Source organism: Piliocolobus tephrosceles, chromosome 1 (genome assembly GCF_002776525.5).
Source record: "Piliocolobus tephrosceles isolate RC106 chromosome 1, ASM277652v3, whole genome shotgun sequence".
Classification (NCBI taxonomy): Eukaryota; Metazoa; Chordata; class Mammalia; order Primates; family Cercopithecidae; genus Piliocolobus; species Piliocolobus tephrosceles.
This window is the reverse complement of record NC_045434.1, coordinates 203777576-203802332: the sequence shown is the minus strand read 5'-3', so window position 1 is coordinate 203802332 and position 24757 is coordinate 203777576. Positions and strand designations below refer to the sequence as shown.

At 51.8% G+C, this 24757-nt stretch overlaps 2 protein-coding genes across 2 annotated transcripts in view; both read right to left on the bottom strand.

The window, feature by feature from the left end:
• Nucleotides 1-10182, bottom strand: part of ALDH4A1 (aldehyde dehydrogenase 4 family member A1) — a 39581-nt gene extending 29399 nt beyond the window's left edge. The window contains exon 1 of the mRNA XM_026455923.1: nt 10061-10182. Within this exon, the coding sequence (XP_026311708.1) occupies nt 10061-10122 (62 nt within the window). The 5' untranslated portion in view covers nt 10123-10182. The remainder of the gene's footprint in view (nt 1-10060) is intronic.
• A 1689-nt stretch (nt 10183-11871) lies between these two features.
• IFFO2 (intermediate filament family orphan 2) overlaps nt 11872-24757 on the bottom strand; it is a 50042-nt gene continuing 37156 nt past the window's right edge. The window contains exons 5-9 of the mRNA XM_023219827.2: nt 24066-24205; nt 19488-19608; nt 18937-19029; nt 17891-18021; nt 11872-16240 (exon numbers count right to left, since the gene is read on the bottom strand). Coding sequence (XP_023075595.1) covers nt 16135-16240; nt 17891-18021; nt 18937-19029; nt 19488-19608; nt 24066-24205 — 591 coding nt within the window. The 3' untranslated portion in view covers nt 11872-16134. The remainder of the gene's footprint in view (nt 16241-17890; nt 18022-18936; nt 19030-19487; nt 19609-24065; nt 24206-24757) is intronic.

The following is a 24757-nucleotide window of genomic DNA, read 5'->3' as shown; positions in this document are numbered from 1 at the left end:
GCTCACTGCAAGCTCCACCTCCCGGGTTTACGCCATTCTCCTGCCTCAGCCTCCAGAGTAGCTGGGACTACAGGCGCCCGCCATCTCGCCCGGCTAGTTTTTTGTATTTTTTTTTAATAGAGACGGGGTCTCACCGTGTAGGCCAGGATGGTCTCGATCTCCTGACCTCGTGATCCACCCGTCTCGGCCTCCCAAAGTGCTGGGATTACAGGCTTGAGCCACCGCGCCTGGCCAAGCCAGTTTCCCTCTGTAAAACACTGACACCTCCTCATGGGGTTACTACGGAGATCTGATAACGATAAATACATTAAAATCTGCATTGCCCTCTCCCACCTACTGTCATGGGAAGAATGGAGAGGCAGCCATGAGTCTCCACAGTCCCTCAGGAAGGGACAAAGGAGTGCCAATCCCCTGGGACCATCTGGAAGCTTCTGACAGGGACCTCAGCTAAGCTCCTGACCACACATTCCAGCAGCGCTCCAGGCCTCAACAGTACCACACCCACCACAGTTGGTGAGCCAGACATCACCATCGACTCTTTGAGCGGAGAAGTGGAACTCTGTCCCAGTCTCCCTTTGGAGCCCAGGTCCTGGTGGACAGGAAAAGCGCAGGCCCCAGAAGCAGACAAATCTGGAAGCAAAGCTCACACCTGCTCCATGACCTCAGTACATTCTTAGAAAGTCTGCGAGCCTCAGTTTCCTCACCTGGAAAATGGGGACAATACTACTGAAAAGAGAAAAATAGCTCAGGGCAGTGTGAGCTATGTGAAGCATGCAAAATGTATGAGGCCTGGGGAGACACAAATACAGACCTGAGTCATGCCCTTTGCATCCACGCCCGGTGGCAATTATTTCAAGGCATTTTGTTTCTGACTAGCTGCCTCATCCGTTAATTTTATGATCCTGGAAAGCCTCACACAAAGAACAACGCACAGCCAATCAGTAGCTTTTTTTTTTTTTTTTTGATTTGGAGTCTCATTCTGTAGCCCAGACTGGAGTACAATGGTGCCATCTCAGCTCACTGCAACCTCCGCCTCCCGGGTTCAAGCAATTCTCCTCCCCCAGCCTCCCGAGTAGCTGGGATTACAGGCACCCGCTACCACACCCAGCTCATTTTTGGTATTTTTAGTAGAGATTGAGTTTCACCATGTTAGCCAGGCTGGTCTCGAACTCCTGACCTCAAGTGATCCACCCGCTTTGGCCTCCCAAAGTGCTGGGATTACAGGTGTGAACCCAGCCAGTAGCTTATATTATTTTAATATAAATTTTTGGTAAATGACTTAGAAACTGCCTCTTTCCCCTGCACCTTAAAAAGCCCACTTGTTACTGCAGTTAATCGGAGTGTATATTCAGGGTAACGTGAATCTATGCTCCCTGGTGGCCATCCTCAACTTCAGAGCCTGAATAAACTACTTAATCCTACTTTCTGAATCTCACTATTTAAGGTTGACATGATGCACCTTGCAGGGTCATCAGGAGGATTAAAAGTGTTGGCCTTTCCTCACCCCTCCTGCTTTTGCTTTCCAAAGAAAACTGTAAGTCTCAGAATGCTATTTCACATGGGCTTCCAGATGCCCCCAAAAATCACAGCCTCAGGGGCTGGCCCAGGTACTCAGCAACTACTGGAGGAATACGCAGCACCATATTCCATCCCCAGGTTAAAACATAGTAGGCAGGTTGCAGTGGTTCATGCCTGTAATCCCAGCACTTTGGGAGGCCTAGGTGGGCCGATGGCTTGAGCTCAGGAGCTCGAGACCAGCCTAGTCAACATGGGGGTGAAACCCCATCTCTACTAAAAATACAAAAAAAAAAATTAGTCAGACGTGGTGGCGCACACCTATACACCCAGCTAACTCAGGAGGCTGAGGCAGGAGAATCACTTGAATCTGGGAGGTAGAGGTAGCAGTGAGCCCAGATCATGCCACTGCACTCTAGCCTGGGCAACAGAGCAAGACTCCGTCTCAAAATGAATGAATGAATGAATGAATGAATGAATGAATGAATGAATGAATGAATGTAGTAGCAGCCAGTTCTCCTTTCTCCATTCCCTCTCAGGAAATGTCAGAGAGAGAGATCCTGTAGGCCTCTCTCCCCCTTCCACAGGGCAGAGGCCCAGATGCCCACTGTGACCTCAGGATCACATGCCCCATGGCTTTCTCTGTGCCTGGAAGTCTCCAAGCACCGGCCCAGCTGTCCATCCATCAGTCTGAGTGTGGCCTGGAGAACAGATACTAGTTCAAAGTTCAGCCTGAGTCAACTGCAGCTAAAAATAACCTAGGGACTCCCATCAACGTTTGCTTTTTTCTTTTTATGTTTTCATTCATGAACCATTTTGGACTAACGGGAGTACCCATTCACTGGCTGCTAGGGTGAAGGCAGAGATGAATCAGTCACAGGACTTGGGGCCTCTATGAGGATCCATGAGGACCTTCTTGACATTCCTCATCCATTCATGCATTTATGCAGTCAGTACCCATTTATTCCACATGGCAAGGATGCAGAGATAAATCGGATCAGGTCAACAACAGCTCCCTCAATAATTCAGCACTCGTTTGCCAAGCACCCAGGAAGTGCCTGACTCTGGGCGGCGGATATGGATCCAACCCAACCTTTCTCAGAGCAGCCCTCAGTCCTCCCACTTAGGGAAAGTGGCACAAGACAGAGTCTCAATCTGACTCAGGTTTCCCTGAAAATCTGCAGTGCCCTTTCTGCTCGTGCTCTGGGCCTGAGACCTCAAGTTGGTCCCCCTCACCCTCTACAAGTGGGATCTGATCTGCGAAGGCCATGCACCATTTCACCTCCTGCACCGGAAGATGTCAGGGCTACAAGTGCTGGGATCTGATCCACGAAAGCCACGCACCATTTCACCTCCTGCACCGGAAGATGTCAGGGCTACAAGTGCTGGGATCTGATCCGCGAAGGCCATGCACCATTTCACCTCCTGCACCGGAAGATGTCAGGGCTATAAGTGCTGGAATCTGATCTGCGAAGGCCATGCACCATTTCACCTCCTGCAGCGGGAGACGTCAGGGCTGCAAGCACTGGGATCCAGTCCATGAAGGCCATGCACCGTTTCACCTCCTGTGGCGGGAGATGTCAGGGTTACAAGTACTGAGATATGATCTACAAAGGCCATGCACCGTTTCACCTCCTGCACCAGATGTCAGGGTTGCAAGGAGCTGTAGGCCAGCCAGTGCAGCTTCAGAAATCTACAAAGGGAAAAACTGAAAAGACACAGAGGGCCTGGCCTCCACCTTGTCCAAGACACCTGGTCCGAGCTACTATTCACTTTCACCTGGACTCATGCCATGCCAGTCCTGCTCCAGTCTCCAAGTCCTTCAAGTCGACACCACAACCAAAGTTAACATGGAAATCTGATCATTAGAGAGATGGCACAGTGGGGAGCTCAGTGAGAAACTACTCAGTGGCTTCTCATTTCTTCTAAAATAAAGACATCAGAATCCTTACCAAGGCCTCCAAATGTATTCCCCGTCACCCTGCCCCATTTGCTGCAACCCAGCCACCCCAGTCTTTTCTGGGGTCCCCCCTGCTTGAGATGGCCTCCACTGGTCCAACCTCACACAGCTGGCATGGGGCTCCTATCGGACCCTCTCATAGCTCTAGACTTTTCTGGAAGCACTAGTGACAACCCTATTATAGAGCTCTGACTGATCATCTGTGTGCCCGCCAGGCCACAGGCTCCACACAGCCAGCCCATACCCATTCCATTCACCACTAGGCACCCCAAGCCTAACACACTGACCGGCCACAGTAAGCACCTGAGAAATACAATCAATGCATGAGTGTCAGAGCTGACGCCAGGCCCCCAGGACTGGACTCCAAGGCCAGTGCTCTTCTGCTATCACCTGGGGCTGCACACAGGCCCCTTGGGTTCCCGAGTGGCTAGGGTGAGGGGTTGCCAAGGACAAGGAGAGGAGAAATTAAAAGGACATTATCTTTGCTTCATTTAGCCTCCTGGATTGTCCAGCTGTTGTCTGGAGCCTGATAAGGCTAATCCTCCGTATCACTGAGATAAAGGCAACACCAGGTGAGCAGAGAAAGTGCAGTGCCCAGGGCAGGGCCAGGAGGGAAAGAAAGGCCTGGCCGGGCACAGTGGCTCACGCCTGTAATCCCAAAACTTTGGGAGACTGAGGCAGGTGGATCACTTGAGGTCAGGAGTTGGAAACCAGCCTGGCCAACATGGTGAAACATCGTCTCTACTAAAAATACAAAAATTAGCTGGGTTGGGTGGCACGTGCCTATAATCCCATCTACCTGGGAGGCTGAGGAAGAAGAATTGCTTGAACCCGGGAAGCAGAGATTGGAGTGAGGCAAAATCATGTCACTGCACTCCAGCCTGGGCAACAGAGCAGGACACTGTCTCAAAAAAAAGAAAGGAAAGACCCGACACCAGACGCCAGGGACGAACTGCTTCAGCCACGGCCCAGCAAACATCAGACAACGTTTGTCAAGCACTTGCCACCACATGCCAAGCACTAACCTAAGTGAGACAGGATCATCTCACTGAATCCACCACACAAATGTATGAGGGAGGCATGACAGGTTGAACATCGCTGATTCAAAAATCCAAAATCTGAAATACTCCAAAATCTGAAACTTTTCTGAGTGCCAACATGACGCTCAAAGGAAATGCTCATTGGAGCATTTTGGACTTTGGAACTTGGGAGTAGGGATGCTCAACTGGTTCAGCAAATTCTCCAAAATCCAAGAAAGTTCAATATACAAAACACTTTCGGCTGGGCGCAGTGGCTCATGCCTGTAATCCCAGCACTTTGGGATCCCCTGGGGTCCCCACTGCTTGAGATGCCCTCCACTGGTCCAACCTCACACAGCTGGAACGGGGCTCCTGTCGGATCCTCTCAGGCCAAGGAGGGCGGATCACTTGAGGTCAGGAATTTGAAACCAGCCCCGCCAACATGGCAAAACCCCATTTCTACTAAAAATACAAAAATTAGCTGGACGTGGTGGCGTGTGCCTGTAGTCCCAGCTACTTAGGAGGCTGAGGTAGGAAGATGGCTTGAGCCCAGGAGGTGAAGGTTGCAGTGAGCCAAGATCTTGCCATTATACTCCAGCCTGGGCGATAGCTCGAGACTCCATCTCAAAAAAATAAAAACCCAAAAAACGAAACACTCTGTTCTCAAGCATTTCAGATGAGGGATATTCAACTGCAGAATGATCTGTTTACAAATGAGGTTCCGAGTTACTCACTCCTGGCTCAGGTCACAGCTCATGAGTGACAGAGCAGGATTTGAACCCAGGTCTTCCTTACTCAGGAGACTTACAGTATGGCTGAAGCACCTGCAACATCTCAGAGGCCCAGGGTCAGGTGGGGCTGATGGGACACGTTCATCCTCCTCACCATACAGCTAGAACCTCATTTCCACCTGAGGAAAGTGGCTGCCCCAAGGTGGGCAGTGACTTGCCCAAGGTCACTCAGCTGTCCACTGGCACTGCAGCTCAGCCCAGGGACTCTTCACTCCACACCATGACCTCTGTCAGGAGAGGGAAGGTTTGGGGATTAAGGAGCCTGCAAGAAGCGGAGAAGTCTCTTCCATACCCTGAGGGGGCAGGGTCAAAACCCAAATAGATCAGGCGCGGTGGCTCATGCCTATAATCCCAGCACTCTGGGAGGCCGAGGCAGGAGGATCACTTCAGCCCAGGAGGTTGAGACCATCCTGGCCAACATGGTGAAACCCCATCTCTACAAAAAAATACAAAAAGTAGCTGGGCATGGTGATGTGCGCCCGTAGTTCCAGCTACTTGGGAGGCTGAGGTGGGAGGATGACTGAGCCCAGGAGGTTGAGGCTGCAGTGAGCTGAGACGGTGACACTGTACTCCAGCCTGGGCAACAGAGTGAGACCCCGTCTCCAAAACAACAACAATAATAATAACAGACGGGGTCTGGCATCTGGGGTACTTAATTGGAATAAAGGGAAGAGACCGAGGACATCTGAGTCCCATACCTTCCCTCCTGCCACCATCCTTCACTGCTGGGACCCTGCTGTCTTCATATTCCTGATCGAAGATGGTCACTCCAGGAAGCCCATTGGTGGGAGAGGGGATCCTCATAACCACAGCAGCACTTGCTGAGTATTCCAGGTGCTGGGCACTCCAAAGTGCTTTTCATGTATGAGACCATTTAACCCACAGGACAATCCTATGAGGTGACTACTACTGTCATCTTTATTTTCCATATGAGAACATAAAGGAGCCCAGAGAGGGTGAGTAACCTGCCTGGGGCCACAGAGCTGCCAAGAGTTGGAGCCAGGATCCAAGCCATGCTGTGTTCCCGGCCATCTCAACAGCAACTGTTCAATGCCTACTGTGTGCTGGGCCAGATGCAGGGCACAGGAGGCAGGCTGCTCCCAGGGGTGCCACTGCCAAGCACTGCCTCAATGGCGCTTTCACTACTTTAGAAGTGTGAAGATAATCACGTTTTAATTATTCTTCCACTCAAATACTCACAAGAGCACACATTCAGTACCAGGCACCCAGGAAACCACTGGTCACATCACTGCTAATCCTTGCAACCACCTGCTATGTAGCTGTTAATACATCCCCATTTTGCAGATGAGGATACTAAAGGGACAGAAGCTGCCTTGCCAAGGCCACAAAGCACTGGATGGGCTCACCGAGGTGGCCAGCAGCACATTCCAGGCCAAAGGCACTGCCCCAGCCACTGGTTGGAGGAGTTCAAGAGCAGAGAATGTGTAAGGAATGGTGGGAAATGCCAGCCACCGACCCAGGGCAAGCTGTATCCATCCAAGGGCCGGGCAGACTGGGAAAAGCATTGGGTGCTTGTGATATTTTGAAAATTAAACCATCAGGTAGCCTGAGAAGAGTCCAAAATCACCCAGGATCACTGCAGGGGACACGGTAGTAGCCAATTCTGGCCCATCAGCCCCCTGATGTCAGATGGGGTGAGCAGGAGTCACGTCTGGGTTTGGCACAAGAAGTAAGGAACAGAAATGAACTCTTACAAGCCTACTACATGCCTGGGCTGGCTATTAATCTGTATCCTGCCTGTTTCCAAAGAGAGCTGAGGACACCAATGGTAAAGCTGATTGAGAAAAGAACAGGAAGTCAGGGTTAAAGGAGAAAAGAGGCAGTCAGTTGGGAGGCCTGGCGTTCACCAGCTCAAGGCCTTGGACAAGTTTTTCTCAATTTCCATGGGCCTCAGTTATTTAATCTGTGAAATAGGGGTGGTAACCCCTACAGCACAGGCTGCTGAGAGGCTGAGTAAAATAATCCACATGAAAAGTAAATGGCAGTCATTGTCATCAGCTGTCATCCCTGGGCCTACCTATAAAGGCCACACGTTTATGGTGATTGTCCTGAGGCTGGCTGTGATAAATATCAGTTGACAAGCAAGGGCTCACATGACAAGTTCATTCATTCCCTAAATGTTTGCCAAGGGCTTACCAGGTGCCAGACACAGTTCCAGGGCCTGGGAATATACTGTAAGGCAGACAAGTGTATAAAGGGAAAAAACAAGCTACAATAAATTACTGGCAGATGAGCTTGTTTTTACGAGGTTTTTTTTTTTTTTTTAAAGCATATATATTCATGGAAAGTTAAAGGACATGAATCAAAATGTTAACGGTGGGTACCTCTGTGTGGTACAATTCCAGGTGATTTTTCTTTTTTCTTTTTTTTTTTTTTTTTTTTGCCCTATCTGTAGTTTTCACAATTGACATGCATTAAACCAAAAGAAAACATGTATCAAGGGTATTTTTTAAAACTGGCAGAGATTCCTGGCACTGAAGGCAAAAAAAGAAGACACTGAGACATCTTCCATACCCGTTCCTCAAAAGCAGTGGTTTTTCTCAGGACTAGAGTTTTACACATAGGGCCCTGAGGGATGTCACTGAAAACGCCCTGCAACTGTTTCCCCATAAATGCAGGCACGGCGCGCCACAGGTGTGCCCTAAATGTTCGTGGAGTAAATGAACAAGTGATCAAATACCAAAGCTGTTCCTCTAGAGCAGTGGCTCCCAACCAGAGGTGATTTTCGTCCCCCAGGGAACATCTGGCAATGTCTGGTAACTTGTGTTTCCTGCAAGGGCCAGGACTTGTTTTATAACTGTCAGGGCCGCGGGTGCCCCTGACATGGAGTGGGTAAAGGCCAAGGACACACTGCTAAACTTTCTACAGTGCACAGGACAGGCTCCACAACAACAAAAATGTAGCCCCAAATGTGAATAGTGGTGAGGGTGAGACATCCTGTCCAGGGCATGCGGCCAGCTGCTGCATCAAAGGGGTAACCTGAGCCCAGGGAACCGGTTGCGAAACGCTCTTTCTCTTTCCCCTCTCAATTCAGGAGGCCTCATAATTCAGAGCATAAATCTGGATTTAGACCAAGTGTAATTTCAGTCATATATCTCTGAATGGCAGATCGTTTCCCATGATAATACAGGAATGAGACAGTACTTATCGGCTCGGTGTTAAGCCCAGAGTGCTTGATTGCTTGATAATTATTATTATTGTTATCATGGGCTTATCTTTTAGAATATGGATTGCTTTCCACTAGATATTAGAGGTTTTTTCTATGCATTTCTACCCTATTAAGCTGAAAACTCCTCAAAGGCCCCACTCCATGTAAATTCCCTGGGTACTCCTCACCTCTAGGGTGTTTGGCAGAGCATCAGCTCACAGTAGGCACTCGGTATAACACTGGACTGCATCAGCCCCATCTTCCTGGGCCTCAGAGTGCAGGGAAGGCCTGCAAATGGCATCGCACAGGGAGTATGGCAAGTGTGGCCCCAGTCTCAGCCTACAGGAGGAACTGTTCTGTCCCATGTCCTCTTCCTGCACCCTTTCCTATCCCCTCCCCACATACAGAGGAAACACAGCAGGGTTGAAACTCACTTGTGTTCAGGGCACCACCATGCCATCCCTTGGGGGAAGGGAGAGGGCCACTGATTAACTCAGAAAGGGCACAGCTCATCAGGAGAGAGACAGCCGCTAACAGCCCCGGAGGTCAAGCAAACAAAACACAAACGGGAGGAGGAGCTGACCCACAGGTGCGCAGCCAGATTAGGATCCCCTCTGGGGCAGGGTCTGTGTCCCACCCACCTCTCCAAACCTAGCTCCGAGCTGGAGGGGCTCTCTGAGAATATTTGTCACTGAGTGGGCAAGGATCCAGACACCCGGCTCCACAATGTCAGGGTTTGCAAATCTGGATTTGAAGGGCAGCTCCACCCCTGAACTGCTCCTGGGTTTCTTCATTATTTGGAATAATACGTGCCTCACAGGAGTGAGAACTTTAAAAAGAGGTGATAATGAATTGATGATCATGGCAATAATCACAACCAGGCGCTGCCTTTGTGCCGGGCACTGTTCAGTGTACTCCCCGTGTAATAACCACTTAATCCTCATGGTAAGACACATGACAAGTGCCTGGCCAGCATTTGGTTCATTATAAGAACTCCATAAATATGATTATTCCACCTACAAGAAGAAAGGAGTCCCTCTTTTCTGTCCAACATTTAACTTGAAAAAAAAGCGGGCGGCGGGGTACTGAGGGGAGCGGAAAAGAGAGAGGCAGAAATCCTGGTAGAAGGAGAGGAGGACTCGGGGAATCCGGGGCGGGATGGGCGCACTGAACGTGGGACGAGGGTGGGGAAGTGAGATGTGTGGTGTGCTAAAAAAAAAAATAGAGAAAAAATAGAGGTGTCCCTCGGGGGAAGCTCGCAAATTGCGAAGATCCAGTATTAGGAGTGAGACGAGTGACTACTGAGGCTACTTTCCGAGCGTGGGAACCTGCAGGGCTCCCGAGGCACCCTACTTGGTCGCAGGATTCGGGAAGAGGGGTCCCCTCGCTAAAGTAAGGTGACTACCTGAGGGAGGAGGCTAAGGGATCTCAGTGGGAGAAAGGCCTGTGTGGGGGTCGAAGGGGAGCCCCCGAGGAACCCGGCGGTGACCGAAGCAGCTTGGGGGTCCGGCAGGGAGGGAGTGCGGCGCGGGGGACGCCCAGTGACTCCCAGGCTCCCGGGCCCCAGGCGCGCGCTCAGGCCGCCCCAAGCCCCGTGCTCACTCACCCGGCTCCGGTCCAGGGACGGGACAGGAGGGCGCGGAGGAGCGCGGACGCCGGCAGCAGCATCTCTGGGTCGCTGCGGGGTTGTTTGCTGGAGCGTCCGCCCAGGCGCGGCTAGAATGCACAGCCCCGTCCAGAGCGCACCACCTCTATCCGCGGGGGGAAACGGATCACGCCGGCTGTCCTCCGAGCTCGAGATCAGCCGAAGTTCCACTATATCTAGCTTCGGCTAATAAAAAGTATCTCTTTGTGCCATAACAGGGGCAAAACACAACACAGGGGAAGGGAACCCGAAAGCGAAGTCCTGAAATGCATGCGTTTTCCCCTCCTCTAATTATGGTATGACCCGAGAGGCGTGAACCCCTCCGACCAGTCAGAGTGACACACCGAAGCTTCTGAACCAATCAACGGAGCGGTCCTGCTGCAGCCTCCCAAAGTGGAGCAGAGAGGGGCTGAATAAAGCCAATGAGATAACCGGAATGGGACACGTGCTGAAGTGGGGCGGAAGGCCCTCTAGTGTGCGCCCGGCCCTCTAGTGTGCGCCCCGGGTCAGGTGGGCGTCCCACTGACTTCTTTCAAGCTGCCAGTGGTTTGTGCCAGGCCGGAAACCTGTCCGCTACCAGACTCCTCGACCCCGCAGGGCCACAGCGCGGCCAGCCCCCTGCTGCTTCCCGGGGGACGCAATGAGGCTGGAATGAGCCTGCCTTCCAGCCTCATTGGACAGGACCCAGCCGCCCTCCACCTACCCGCCAGGCCCGGCGCCGGCCAGCTTCTTAGCTTTCTTGCAGATTACGATCAATGCAAGATAAAACCTGAGCTGGCCAAAGCTTAGCTTTTCATTTTAAAGCCTTTGGCCGCAAAACCAGTTGTTCCCGAGCCTTTTCCCCTCAAGTAAAAATGTCAGCTTTCCAAAATGTTGTGTGCTTAGTAAACACTGGAATGCTATTTAAAACTTGGATTCTGAAGTCTTCTCTGATGACGAGGTCTCAGGGACTCAATCCATTCCTAAAGTAATGTTACGTTTCCTTACTCTCTCTTTTAATTTGTTTATATTTCTTCCAGCAGCATGAACCGGGCACCTGCTTAGGAGTCAGTTCCGATGCTAATCCTGGTTCTTCAATAGGGCACCAGGCAGACTACATATCCTTTCCAGACCTCAGTTTCCTCATCTGTAAAACGGAGGTAATAATAGCCAACTCACAATGCCCCCATGACCTTAGGCCACTTCTTTTTCTCCAGATTACACCATTTAAGATACTTTGGGAGAATTTAAACATTTAAATGAAGAGTTAGAGAGGGAAAAGTGCCAAGCATTAGGAATGGCAAAAAGCAGCTTGGGATTGGTGGCGGCTATTTGTCTTCATCTTTGGAGAAGATCCTAGACAGGTGGGCTCAGTTCACATTAGGGCAATGATGCCCTGAACGTGCCCATTAACAAGAAAAACTAGAACGCTGGATAGTGTCAAATCCAGAGCCTGGGAAGGTGACCTCCTGTGGGCACGTTGGAGAGCCTGGAGAAATGGGGACTTTGTGGTTAAAAGGCCATCAGTTCCAAACCAGGCCAAGCCAGTTACAGAGCCTGTGATGTCTCGGGTCCTCTCTTCCCCTTCAGTAAAATGTGTGTAATGATTCCTGCTTTATCGTCTTCCAAAGCTTTTATTGTGAGCTACAAATGTAACAGGTGATATAACATCCCCTATTCTATGGCTAATTAGCTAATGAGTTTGAGTGTTTCTGTGACCCTCCGTCCTCTTACCCCTCCCCCAACAGCAGATTCATCTTCTATTTAAAAACAAAAACATAAAAAAAGCACCATCAGTTCTAAGACACTTCTTCACTTTATTTAAAAGAAGCCAATATACAGGATATAAAGGGCATGATATTTACAACAGTACAGTAAACAGGTTGGTTTCCGGTAGGATCAGTAGTCTTTCCGTGAGTACAAACCCCCCTTCCCTGTGATGCTAGACCCAGCTGGCAGACAACAGCAACGGTGGGGCAGGATGGAATCATGGGGTATAAAGTCTCCCTGGATGGGGCTAAAAATCAGGTAGATGCAGAAACGTCCACAAGGGGTCTTGCAGGGAAGGGCTTTGCCTCGTTTCTTTGAGGGCTTGGGAGGGAGGGGTCTTGGTGAGGGATTTGCCCAGAACTAACAAACAGCCCACCCTGAGCCTGGAAATCATCCATTCATAGAAAATTCCCTTCCAGAGAGAATCTGGCTTTACCTGCACCCACCCAGCCCCCTCCAGACTCCCCACTTCAGGAGAGAGCTCTTCCAGAGCCAGAGCGTGGTGTCTCAAGGGGGAAGACCCCTGTCCTAGGAAACCCCCAGCAGGATCCCTCCCCCAGGACCCTGGGGGGAGCACAGCAAGGACTGCAGCCCAGGCTTGGCCTGGCGTAGGCACAGCCAGGGCTGGGCTATGAGCATCTTATGCCATTTCCACTCCTACTCCAGCTGCCTGACCAGCTGGGACCCATGAAGGCCCAGGCTCCAAGGAAGTCATGTACTCCCACTGTCACCCGTGCTCTGCTGCCTCCCAACCCTCTCCCAGCGCAGCTGAGTTGGAAATGGATCTCGGCAGACCAGAGTCAGAGTAACTCATCAGAGCCTACCCCAGAGCCCAGCTTGTCCCCTCCCTAGTGTGCCTTGTCCTCCCCCCACCCACCACACTTCTGAATTTCCCGCAGCCTACCCCAAGACTTCCCAGAAACTGAGGGGTCAGAGGAGAGGAGAATGGGGTGAAGTGGGACCTACAGTCTGCTGAAGCTGCTCATGGGTGTTAATGACCAAAAGTGAGGACAGAAGACGAGGCATGGGGAGGGGAATGGGTTCTATTCAATCCGGCAACAACATGCACCATTTCTCATCCACAGGAGAATGCTGGGCTACCACAACTGCCTACCCTAGATTAAAAAACCCTTCCTTTCATAAAAATAGATGAGAGTCTCTTGCTTTATAAATAGATTACATTTAGCTTAAGTTACATCTTATAATCTTCCCCCACCCCACCCCCTCTCCTCCCATTCCAAGCGTAAGTGGTTGAATTCTCCCTAGGTCATCTGAGTTCCACCCACAGAGTTAGTCCACGATGGATTTGGTCCTTCAGGGACCTCAACACATTTTCTTAAGACAAGAAAGAAAATGTTGGCTTGCCAATAATATTTTTCTCTGTTTGGAGTCTCAGAGGAGTGTGTGTGTGTGTGTGTGTGTGTGTGTGTGTGTATTTCACAACCAACCAGGGAGCCAAATGGATGCTAGTCTTCCTATCCCTCCCCAATCCTCTGTTTGTATAAAACCCCCAAAAATAGGAGACAGAGGGCAGCGCAGGAGAGCCCATCTGAGAACAATTCTAAAATACCAGTGTCAATATGACACTGGGCTTAGAAATAGAAAGTCAAAACGAAGTATTTACAGCTTTACAAAGGATGGACCAATTCGTCCCAGCTAGGACTGGTGCTGCCCCAGCGAGCTTTGGGGTCTTTCTTGGCAAGCTGTGGGCTCATGGTGAGGGGACAAGCACAGCCCACTGGCATTAACTGAAAAAAGCATGTGGTGGAGAGGCAGGCAGTCAGGCAGGCCGGACCCAGGAACCAGCCCAGGAGGCAGGCCCATCACACTCTGGCTTACCCTCTCCCAGCCACCTGCCCCAAGTCCTCACTCCCAAGAGGAGAGCAGATATTAAAAGCCAGCAGGAAGGGACTTTCAGGCCAGGATCTCTTTCTGGCTCCTGCCATTTTCAAACTCCCTAGAGTACCCTAGTTCTCAAAGACAAATGACCTATGTATACAAGGAGGAAAGTAAAAATAATACCGCCGGACACCGATCACCACAGTAACCTGTTACCCTCCAACGCGAACACTGCTGCCTTACAGTCTTAACTCTAAAGATATGTCTGTCACCCTCCCACCACCTTGGGGAACAACCCAGGGCTGGCTTCCACGCTGCCCACAAGACTCCCACACCACATTGTCCAACGCCTCCCTCAGCCCCGGACGGAGGAGACCCACGAGGGCGGATGTTTTCCTGCCCTCGTGGAAACGGAAAATCTTTTTAGCAGCTGAGGTTCAAGCCCAACTGGCTCTGATAACCTTTGGTTAAAATAAAAATTCAACAACAATAATAACAAGAATCAGGTATGTTTGAACCCTGTAACCTTTAGAACAAGGGTCAGCGAGGAGGAGAGAGAAGGGCCGTCTCTCTTCCAAAACCATTGTCCCTCCAAGTACCTGCCAAAGGGAACTGTTTGGCTAACAGGAGATGCTGACTATGGAAGAGTCACAGCCAGACTGCCGCAGGGGACCTGTAGGAGGCGCCCCCAGCAAAATAAAACAAAGGAAAAAACTCATGACGAAGGCCACCAAATCGTGATAAATTACATCACACGTAGTCACTAACACATTCTCACGCTCTCTCTATCTACGTGTATCTATTATGTACAGTATTTTTAAGACTGTAACACAGGTGGGGGAAACAGAAAACAGAGAAGACCCTTAAAGGCCCTGGACCTCTGGGGACCACAATCCCGGTCAAACCCAGAGCCCCCTCCTCTGCCCCCAGACAAGGCAGAGGGACCCAAGTTCTAGTCCTTGGGCACATTTTGCTACTTTGACCACTAGAGGGAGCTCCTGGGACAACAAAAAATTAAAATTGGCAACAGACCCACTGCAGTAGGTAAAAAAGGTTAAAAAATAATAATAAAGCAAAGCCTGCTCAGCTGGCTCCAAGCTGAGATTTGGAAGGGGGAGGGTCGCCACACAGTGCCCTTCAATGCAGGCCCACTCAAGCCATTCAAGTCTTGGGGGATACTGGCTCAGATCAACACCCTGACTGGCCAGTCAAGGGAATTGCTGAGAGAGGCCTGCGTGTGTCCAGGAGCAGAAACAGGATGGCCCTCACTCCAGCTCCTGCCCTGCCAGCAGCCTACCAGGCTTCTCTCCTGCCAGCGGCCAAAAGCAGGCAACTGCCGGACAGTCCTAACCCAAGGCGGGTGGAAGGGAGCAGAGACCGGGCCTGGCCCCTTCAGACTTTCTCACAGAGAAATTACAGATCTCTAACCCTCTATTGTTGACTGGCGACGAAGGGAAGAACATCAAGTTATCAGGGCAATAAAAGACCCCCTTGGCCCCTGCCCTGAACCCGCAGAGGCCCCGAAGAGAGCAAGCGGTCAGGCAGGCCAGTGCCTTGCGGGAACCCCGGCCTCCTGACCAACCTCAGCCAAACCCACGCTACCCAGTCAGTGCTGCGGCACAGATCACCCTAACCCCGGCCTCCCTCCCAGCTCCAGGGGGAAGCCAGGAGCCCAGGAGAGGTCCTGCCTTCCACAATGATATAAGGCAAGCTGCTTTTGTTGTTTGTTTTGTTTTTTGCATAGTAGTTTAAACACAGTGAGGCTCCGCCTTCCCCTCACAGTGCCTTGTCCCTTCAACTTTGCCACTCGATCCCCCCAAAAAATTAAAATGTGTCTTCCTTCCCTTCCTTCCACCTTTCTCTCCTTCAGGGAGTGAGAAAATTGGGGTGGTCCCTACCCAGGCCTAGAAAGCTCACAGAGGCAAGCGGCTCCTTCCTGGGGGTTGGCAGAGCACCCCAAGCCCCAGGCTGGTCTGGGCTGGCTCAGGAGGAAGGGAGGGCGTAGCCCATGGCCAATCAGAGGAGCAGGTGGGACGGACGGCAGAAACCACATTACACCACGGCCGGCCGGCCCGGCCCTCACCTTAGAGTTCTGTATAAAAACACCTGCTAGGAATAATTCTTTGGAGCTCAAAGTGGCTCAGCTTAAGGGAGAAGGCACAGTTAACACTGCAAAGTCCGCACAGAAGTCTGCATTTGTAATGTGGAGAACAATAGAAATTGACAGCACCATTCCTTGGGTGGGTGGGGGATGGAGGCGGGGCACCCGTTGGTGGTGTGGAAGGAAGGAAGGAAGCAGCAGTCCCTCGGGGCCTCCAGAGAAGGGAGGGCAGAGAAAGTCTGTGTGGCGCGGCTTCGAACCCCACTCCAAGGGGCCTTCCTGGGCCCATGAGGAGAGGTGGCAGGACCCCATCACCAAGACCACCAGGCTGGCAGGGCCTCAGTCATCAGCTGACCATGGGCTCCACATCTGCCTCCCGCTCGAACTCATCCTGGATCTCATCTGTACTTCCTGAGTCGCTGCTGGCCACGGAGCTGGGGGACGGTGAATTCCTGAGAAGCATAAGAGAGTGGGGAAATTCAGAGAGCAGCCCTGGGCCTCTGAAGTTGACGGTCAAGGAGTGGGAAGGCTGGGCTGCCACTTCTATAAGATCTACCCTCAGAGGAGCCTCGCCCTGAGCTCCTGCGTCACTCAGCTATCCTTAAGATCCTTTAAGCTCACGAGGTAACCCCCTGCACCGCCCCCTACTCGGTCTGGTTGTGTTGACTTCTCTAGGAAGAAAATCCCTTGGGAGCTGGACCGTGGATCAAGTTTGATTGTTACCCTCCAAGCACTTAACCCAGGTCTGGGCACATAGTAGGTGCTCAGTAAACCCTGGATGACTCAGCACTCAAAAGGAGGCCATGCAGGATACAGTTAACATCACTGGGCTGCAGTTGTGATTCTATCTCAAATGAGCTGGGGGTGGGGGAGCTTGGGCTAGCTGTTTAACCTGCCTAAGCGTCTGCTCTTCTGTCTGAATAATGGAGATAACCACAGTGGGTTCTGCGGGTTCAAGGAGTTAAAGGTCTGAAAGGCAAGGCCACGGCCCTGCACACAGATCTGCTCCCCACAGGGCTGTCCCTCCCTCTCATACAGTAATGCAGCAAAACGAGGAAAACAACGACAATGTATTTGTGCTGTGTGGCAGGCATTCTCTGCATATTAGCCCATTCTTAGCATGGCTGTCCCCCCACAAGGCTGTGTGTCCTCGAAGGCAGGGGCTCTGCTTTGCGTGCCATGCCTGACACATGTCAGTCTCCTGGGGACAGGTCCTGGGTTGGAAGATGATATGGTTTGGCTGTGTTCCCACCCAGATCTCATCTGGAATTGTAGTTCCCATAATCCCCACGTGTCATGAGAGGGACCAGTTAGAGATAATTGAATCATGGGGTGGTTTCCCCATCCTGTTCTCGTGACAGTGAGTGAGTTCTCATGAGATCTGACGGTTTTATAAGGGAGTTTCCCCTTTGCTAGGCACTCATTCGCTCCCCTGCTGCCCTGTGAAGAGGTGCCTTTACCATGATTGTAAGTTTCCTGAGGCCTCCCCAGCCATGTGGAATGGTGAGTCAATTAAACCTCTTTCCTTTATAAATTACCCAGTCTCAGGCATTTTTTTTTTTTTTGAGATGGGGTCTTGCTATGTTGCCCAAGCTAGCCTTGAACTCCTGGGCTCAAGTGATCCTCCCACCTCAGCCTCCCAAAGTGCTGGGATTACAGGTGTGAGCCACCACGCTGAGCCTCAGGCAGTTCTTTATAGCACCATGAGAACAGACTAACAGATGGCAAAGGAAGGGAAATCACTCCCTGTGAGCAAACAGGAGCATGCCCCGTCCACCTCCTCGCTCCCAGCTCAGCAGAAAATGGGGCTTCGGCTCCTCAAGGGTGAGGGCTGTACTCACCGGCCCCACCGTCTTGCACAGAGCAGGCCTTTGACAAGTATCTATTGAATCAACAAGGGGCAGGGTGGTGGTGGGACTTGCATGAGGTTAGATATGTAAGGCATCTGGCACATAGGTGTGCTAATAGTCACTGGATGTATGTATGGACGGACGGACAGACAGACAGATAGGTTGGCAGTATGAAACATGGCCTAGTTGCAGCCTTGGGAGTTCCCCTCCAAGGACGCCATAGCTGAATCCCCTGGGAGGACAGGCGAGTACCTGTCTGCGGAGCCTTTGATGAGGCGGCGGCAGGTCTCCATCTGCACATCCAGTCCTCGCTTCATGCTGCACATCTCCATGTACTCGTGCAGGTGTCGGTTCATGTCACTCTTGGCTGTGGCCAGCTCCAGCTGGGAGGAACCAATGAGGAATAAGGGTGAGGGCAAGTCACCCTCATGGCAGAAGCCTCAGCAACCTCCCCTCCTGGATTCCTCAGGGATGGTGCCATTGAGTCCACCACTGGACACCATACCATCAGGACCCGGCCTCTGGACATCAACCTCCCTCACCCTCTGCTCTCTGCACATGGTTCCCCGTCCCCTAGAACTCCTTCTGACCAAAGGGGAATGGTTGCCTAGCAACCCCAGCAGCAGCCTGGCTCTGATGTGCCCCACCCGGTTCTGAGAACTCGGCATCTCTGGGTTCCTTTATCCAGACCTGATTACAAAAATCCTGAAGGCTTTTTCATGTTTCTGGCTCTTGTCCTCTATCAAGTGATACTTCCTCTAGGGAAGGAGCTGGGCTTCCCTTTCTCCCGCACAATAGCAATGACTGTCATTTATAGAAGTGATCACGTGCACAGCCTCTGGAGCCAGAGAGAATTGTACTTCAATGCTGCTTCCTGGCTGCAAGGCCTTGGGCAAGTCACTTGGTCTCTTCCAACCTCATCTCCTCCTCTGTAAAAGGGGTGCATGGTGCCTACTGCATAGGGTAGAGGTAAGGATACCGGGTGTACTCAGCACCTTGCGTCACTCACTATCACTCGAATGCCAGCTCTGTGGTTATTATGGGATCGTCTTCTCAACTACATACATTCTTTTTAATTCTCTAAGGCAGGCAAGGATCACCACCCCCACTTGACAGATTAGGAAATTGAGGCCCTAAGAAATATGTTAGTCGCCCCTGAGGCCTCCTGACTCCCAATCCTATGCCTGTCCCACTCTACCAGCCCCTGCCCATGACACATGGGCATTTGGTCGCCAGGATCTCAACCACGTGGACCTCAGGAGAGCCTCACAAGTGGGCTCCACATCCCGAGCCCTCACCTCGATCTGACCTATCGTTTCCTGGTACTCCTTGTCTCTCGTCTTGAAGAAGGATTCGGTCTCGTGGATCAAGTTGCCCAAGTTTTCCTCTTGCTGGGGAAATAGAACGAAGGGGACAGTTTATTTTATTTATTGATTTATTTTTGAGACGGAGTCTTGCTCTGTCACCCAGGCTGGAGTGCAGAGTACCATCTCGGCTCACTACAACCTCTGCTTCCTGAATTCAAGCGATTCTCCTGCCTCAGCCTCCCAAGTAGCTGGGATTACAGGTGCACACCACCAGGCCTGGCTAATTTTTATATTTTTAGTAGAGGTGGGGTTTATGCCATGTTGGCCAGGCTGGTCTCAAACTCCCGACCTCAGGTGATCCGCCCGCCTCGGCCTCCCAAAGTGCTGGGATTACAGGCGTAAGCCACCGCGCCCGGCCCAAAGGGGATCGTTTAGCTGGGTGGTGGGGGCTGTAGGAAAATAACAGGGATGAGGGACCACTGAAAGGAGGTGCCCCCCAGGTCCCTAGTCCTGGCCTTTGGGAAGCCAGGCGCTGGGCTCACCTCGCCCTGCAGGTCGATGGTCGGATTGCAGTTGGTGAAATCCTCCCAGAGCAGCAGCGTGTCTTCATTCTCCTCCCACGTCAGGCTGTCACAGTCGTCGTCAAAGTCAAAGGTCTCCCGCCTGTGGGGGTGACACCAGAGGGCATGACTGAACAGAAGCCAGGCTCCAGGGACCCATGCAGGGGACAGAAAGAGGCAGCTGCCCAATAGGTACACAACTTCAAGGCTGTCCTCAGAAAAGACAGGGGTAGCAGCCAAAGGGGACATTCGCCGTATCCAAAAGGAGTTTAACTCTTTTAAAATGCAGAATGTATTTATGTATTGTTTGTACAATTAAAAATGTGGTTTTTTTTTAAATGTCAGGCTTTAATTAATTGGGACTAAAGATATTTTCCTCCAAGTCCAATCTTGCAATTTTCCTCATTCATTTAACAGCTATTTCTTGAGCCCCTCGTTTGAGTGAGATGCTCAATACAATATCATCTTCTCTGCAATTTGGGAAGGTTGGTATTATTCCTATTTTACAGATGAAGAAATGGTGGCTCAGAAAGGATAACTCAACTGTCTACAGTCACACAGCTAGCATGTAGCAGAAACAGGCCAGAATGCCAAATGTTTCCTACAGCTTTTTCCTCCCCACCATTAGGTGCTGGGCACTGGGCCAGCCACTAAGCATGCAGTAAAGTGCAACGCCCTCAAAACAATTCCACCCTCAAAACAATCCCATGAGGTAAGCATAACTATCATTCCCATTTCACAGGTGAGAAAACAGAGGCTCAGAGGGATTGAGTGGCCTTCTAGAACAATACATGCTGGAAACGAGATTTGAATTCAAAGCCTGGGAGATGTCAAGACCTCCCTATTGGCTAGAACCAGAAGTAGGTTAACCAACCATGCAGGTTTGACTGGGACTAAGGGGTTCCCAAGATGCATTGGTTACTGCAACTGGAGGAGACCTAAAGATCAGCTCATCAAACATACCCCTCTTTGCAAGGGGAAGGTTGAGTCTGTAGGAGTGAAATCACTTGACCCAGGGCATCGGTAGCACACAACAGTGTGGACCCTGTCTCCAGGCTGCCCTCCCAGGGCTCTCCCCATTGCCCGCCCTCCCTCAACTCCTTCCTGGATCCTCCGGGGCAATGAGTCTTTGGACCGTGTTGGGGACTGGGCAGGTCCCAAGAAGGCTGTCTGGTAAAAAGCTGCCTCGAGCGCCCCCTGGAGTCAGGCAGGGCTGGCTCCCCTCCGAAAGCCATTCCCACAGGAGTCCATAGGAGTCCAGGGTCCTGAGCTGGGGGGAGGGTGCTGGAGAGGGCCGTGTGGTCCGGAGTCACCAGGGTCCAGCCCTCACTGCATCACACACTTGATTCCTGACTTCACTTCCTTCCCAGCGTCTGGGAACTGAAGGAAACCCCAGCCGAGGGACAGGAAGCTGGAAAGGACAGAAAGATGGGCCAGAGAAGGAACTCGGAAGAGACCCCCACTACACAAATCTGCAAGGTGGGGCTGAGGAGGAGCCTTGGCCCTGCCGGGGGAGAGCTGCACGTTCTCCCTCTTCTTCTTGGTCTGAAGCCCAAACAACCGACTTGGATCAAAACAAAACACGGCTGCATTACTCAAACACTTCATCAGATCTGGCCAGGGGCAGCCTGGCTAGGTAGGTCCTGCCCACAGCTGGCGGAGATGTCCACGGGAAAGGCCCAGGGCCCCGCCTGTGGTGGGGTCAGGGTGACCTACCCGGAACTGCAGAATGGGGGTGGGGGGTGATCAAAGTGATCAGAGGGTTCATTGTTTGTTTTAACTTAGGTAACTTCACAACCAGCTAAATCTAATTCCATAGTGAACCCAATTCAGCTTTATCAACACTGAGGCGCCCATTCCTGCAGCCAATCTCGCCTGACTTGGATCTGAATGCTGTTTCCACACCCTGGAGCCTTTGCCCATGGGGCCTCCTGGCTTCCACTCTGATCTGTCTCCTTTTGTAGCTCACCCTATTCCTGGTCAGCTTAACAATGCCCTGGGGACGTTATAAAAGCAGGGACAATAATTTCTTCAGAGAAGCCCTTTAATTTAACCACGTGGACCCAGCCTGGGGTCTCCAGGGCATACAGTCCTGTCTTAGGCTCAGAAATGCCCAGGGCAATGTTCAGAAAACCTAGACCCAACCACTGGTTCTTTCCAAAAGCCCCTATTGGCCGGGTGCAGTGGCTTATGCCTGTAATTCCAGGACTTTGGGAGGTCAAGGTGGGTGGATCACTTGGGGCCAGGAGTTTGAGACTAGCCTGGGCAACACGGTAAAACCCCGTCTCTACTAAAAAAAGTACCAAAAAAAATTAGCTGAGTGTGTTGGTGCGTGCCTGTAATCTCAGCTACTTCGGAGACTGAGGCAGGAGAATTGCTTGAACCTGGGAGGTGGAAGCTGCAGTGAGCTGAGATCACACCACCACACACTCCAGCCTGAGTGACACAGCAAGGCTGTCTGAAAAAAAAAAAAAAAAAAAAAAAAGCCCCTCTTGGCAGGCAGCAAAAGATGAGAATATGAGATGGGGGGTATCAAAAGAGGAATCAAGAATCTAGGAGTCTCCTTATCACCCTTAAATAGCAAACCCCTAAAATACAGCTCCCATCTCTGTTTCAAAGGAATGGCAGGTCCAGGAAGTATCAGGCAAAAGAGTTCCTGTCCCCACCCAGTTCCAACCCTGCCCCTGCCTCCTGTCTACCTTAAAAGTCAGCCTAGAATAGGGACAGAAGAGAGAATTCTCTTCCGAGTGTGGCATGGGGGACAAAGCACTGGACCAGGAGCTGGGGGCCTGGCTCTGTCCTAACTCCACGTGTGCCCCTCTGAGGGGCCAGGCGGAGTGAGCTCTGGACTCTGGAATTCTGAGCCAGCCTCAGAGCTCTGCAGGAAGGTTAGGAGAGCCCGTGCCCCTGGCTTTTGAAACAAGTGATGTCAAAGGCATCTGCTAGAAGGAACACGCCCTCTCTGGGGGGTTCAGGAGGTGGCAGAGCCTCCCAGAGCTCTGATTGGTAGCATTTGCCGATTTCCTGCAATGGCAAATTTTAAGGTACTAACATGACATCACTGAGCCTAGAGTGGGTACAGCAGCTGGCACCAGCAGGTTCGCCCATCACTGACCATACCCAGCCCAGACCCTGCCACCACCCCAAGCAGCATTTCCTACTGAGAGCGCACTAGTGTGGGAGGTGGCCTGGCTCTGAATCCCAGCTCAGCCACATACTAGCTGAGCGGTGTTGCCCAAATCCCTTCTCCTCTCAGAGTCTCAGTTTCCCTGTCTACAAAAGGGGAGTGATACCCCATCTCCTAGGCTGGGCGTCTGGAGTCAGCAAAGTGACATTTGTGGGGCCCCCTCCAAGTGAACGTCAGGAGCCATTTCTGCAAGCCATGTGGTCAACACAGCCAGCCCACCAAGGGCAAACTAGTGCAGGTGGGTCTGGCTAAGGTCTGCTCAAGAATGGCCCACAGGCTAGGTGAGGTAGCTCTTGCCTGTGATCCCAGCACTTTGGGAGGCTGAAGTAGGCAGATCACTTGGGGTCAGGAGTTCGAGACCAGCCTGGCCAACATGGTGAAACCCTGCCTCTACTAAAAATGCAAAAATTAGCCAGGCATCATGGTGCATGCCTGTGATCCCAGCTACTTGGGAGGCTGAGGCAGGAGAAACACTGGAACCCAGGAGGCAGAAGCTGCAGTGAGCCAAGATCTCGCCACTATACTCCAGTCTGGGTGACACAATGAGACTCTGTCTCAAAAAAAAAAAAAGAAAGAAAAGAAAAATAGCCTACAAATAAGACCACATCTGTCATTGCCCCTTCTGGGTTCATGACATCCTTAGACACAGACATGTTTACACATGACCAGGGAGGGGACAGCCCAGCCCCTGTATCTCATGGGCAAGAACACCCCTTCTCCCACCGCTTTTTTGGAGGAAGCTTTCAAAGGAAAGGCAGGAGAATGGCAGACAGGGAACATAAAGGAGATGCTGGTGAATGGAAGAGTGTGCGCCTGTCCAGATTCAGCAGCTGCCATCCAGCCCTGTTAAACTGTGCCCCAGGTTCAGCAATGCCTGACCTCTTCAAGCTTCCAAGAGAGGCTGAACATATGAAATTTCCCAAATTACAAATGTTGAAAATGAATCTTGGCTGGGTGCAGTGGTTTACCCCTGTAAGCCCAGCACTTTGGGAGGCTGAGGCGGGAGCATCGCTCGAGCTCAGGAATTTGAGATCAGCCTGGGCAACACGGTAAGACCCTGTCTCTACAAAAAAAAATTTAAAATTTGCTGGGCATGGTGGCACATGTCTGTGGTCCCAACTATTTGGGAGGCTGAGATGAAAGGATCCCTAAACCCAAGAGGTTGAGGCTGCAGTGAGCTGTGATCCTGCCACCGCCCTCCAGCCTCCAGCCTGGGTGACAAAGTGAGACCCTGTCTCAAAAAAAAAAAGAAAAGGAAATGAATCCAAATTCTTCCAGTGCTGCGGGCTACTCTCAGCCCAAGCCTCCCGTTCACCGCCCCTGCCCAAGCAATCTGGGGAAACGGAGAGTGTGCGGGCCACGGGGATACTCACAGCTGGTTAAACATACGCTTCATCTCATCAGTGATGTTCATGGAGCCGACCTCGTCGTCAGAGAACCGGTTCACCTCCCCGTCCTGCTCGGAGATGTCATCATCGGAAGCCACCTTACGTTCTTTCTTTTTGGGGACCACCTGAACCGGAAAGGAAGCAATCAAGGTAACTGGGGGGCTCGGCTAGGATGGAGGGGAGGGGTGAACTGGGAAGGGAGCCGGCATCTCACAGGATGATGAGCGTGACTGGGGCCGGCCAGTGCCAGGAAAGGTGCAGGTCCTCTAAGAAGCAGGCGGCGTTAGCAGGAAGCGTGAGGTGGGAGACATGCAGGGGGACACAGACGGGCTGGACTCTTCCCTGCCCTGGGCGGCCTGGTGGGTGCGCCGGCTCAGCTCGCCCTTTTACCACAGAAGCAACCCCACAGTTTGGAGAGAGGAGCAGGCCAGACCAGGACACAGAGTCACCTGGGATATCTCAGAGCCAGCCAGAGAGACGGAGAACCCCTGACAAAGGCCATACGGCCCCATGCTGCCCAGAGCCCTCCTGCTCACATGCAAAGGCAAAGGACAGGCGGCCCAAGGTTCACCAAAAGCTTCCACTCCAAGCAGACAAGCCACGAGCAAACGAAGGCTGCATTGGCCTCCCCTGCTTCCCGGCAGAGGGACAGCAAGAAGGCATGGAGGTGGAGAGAG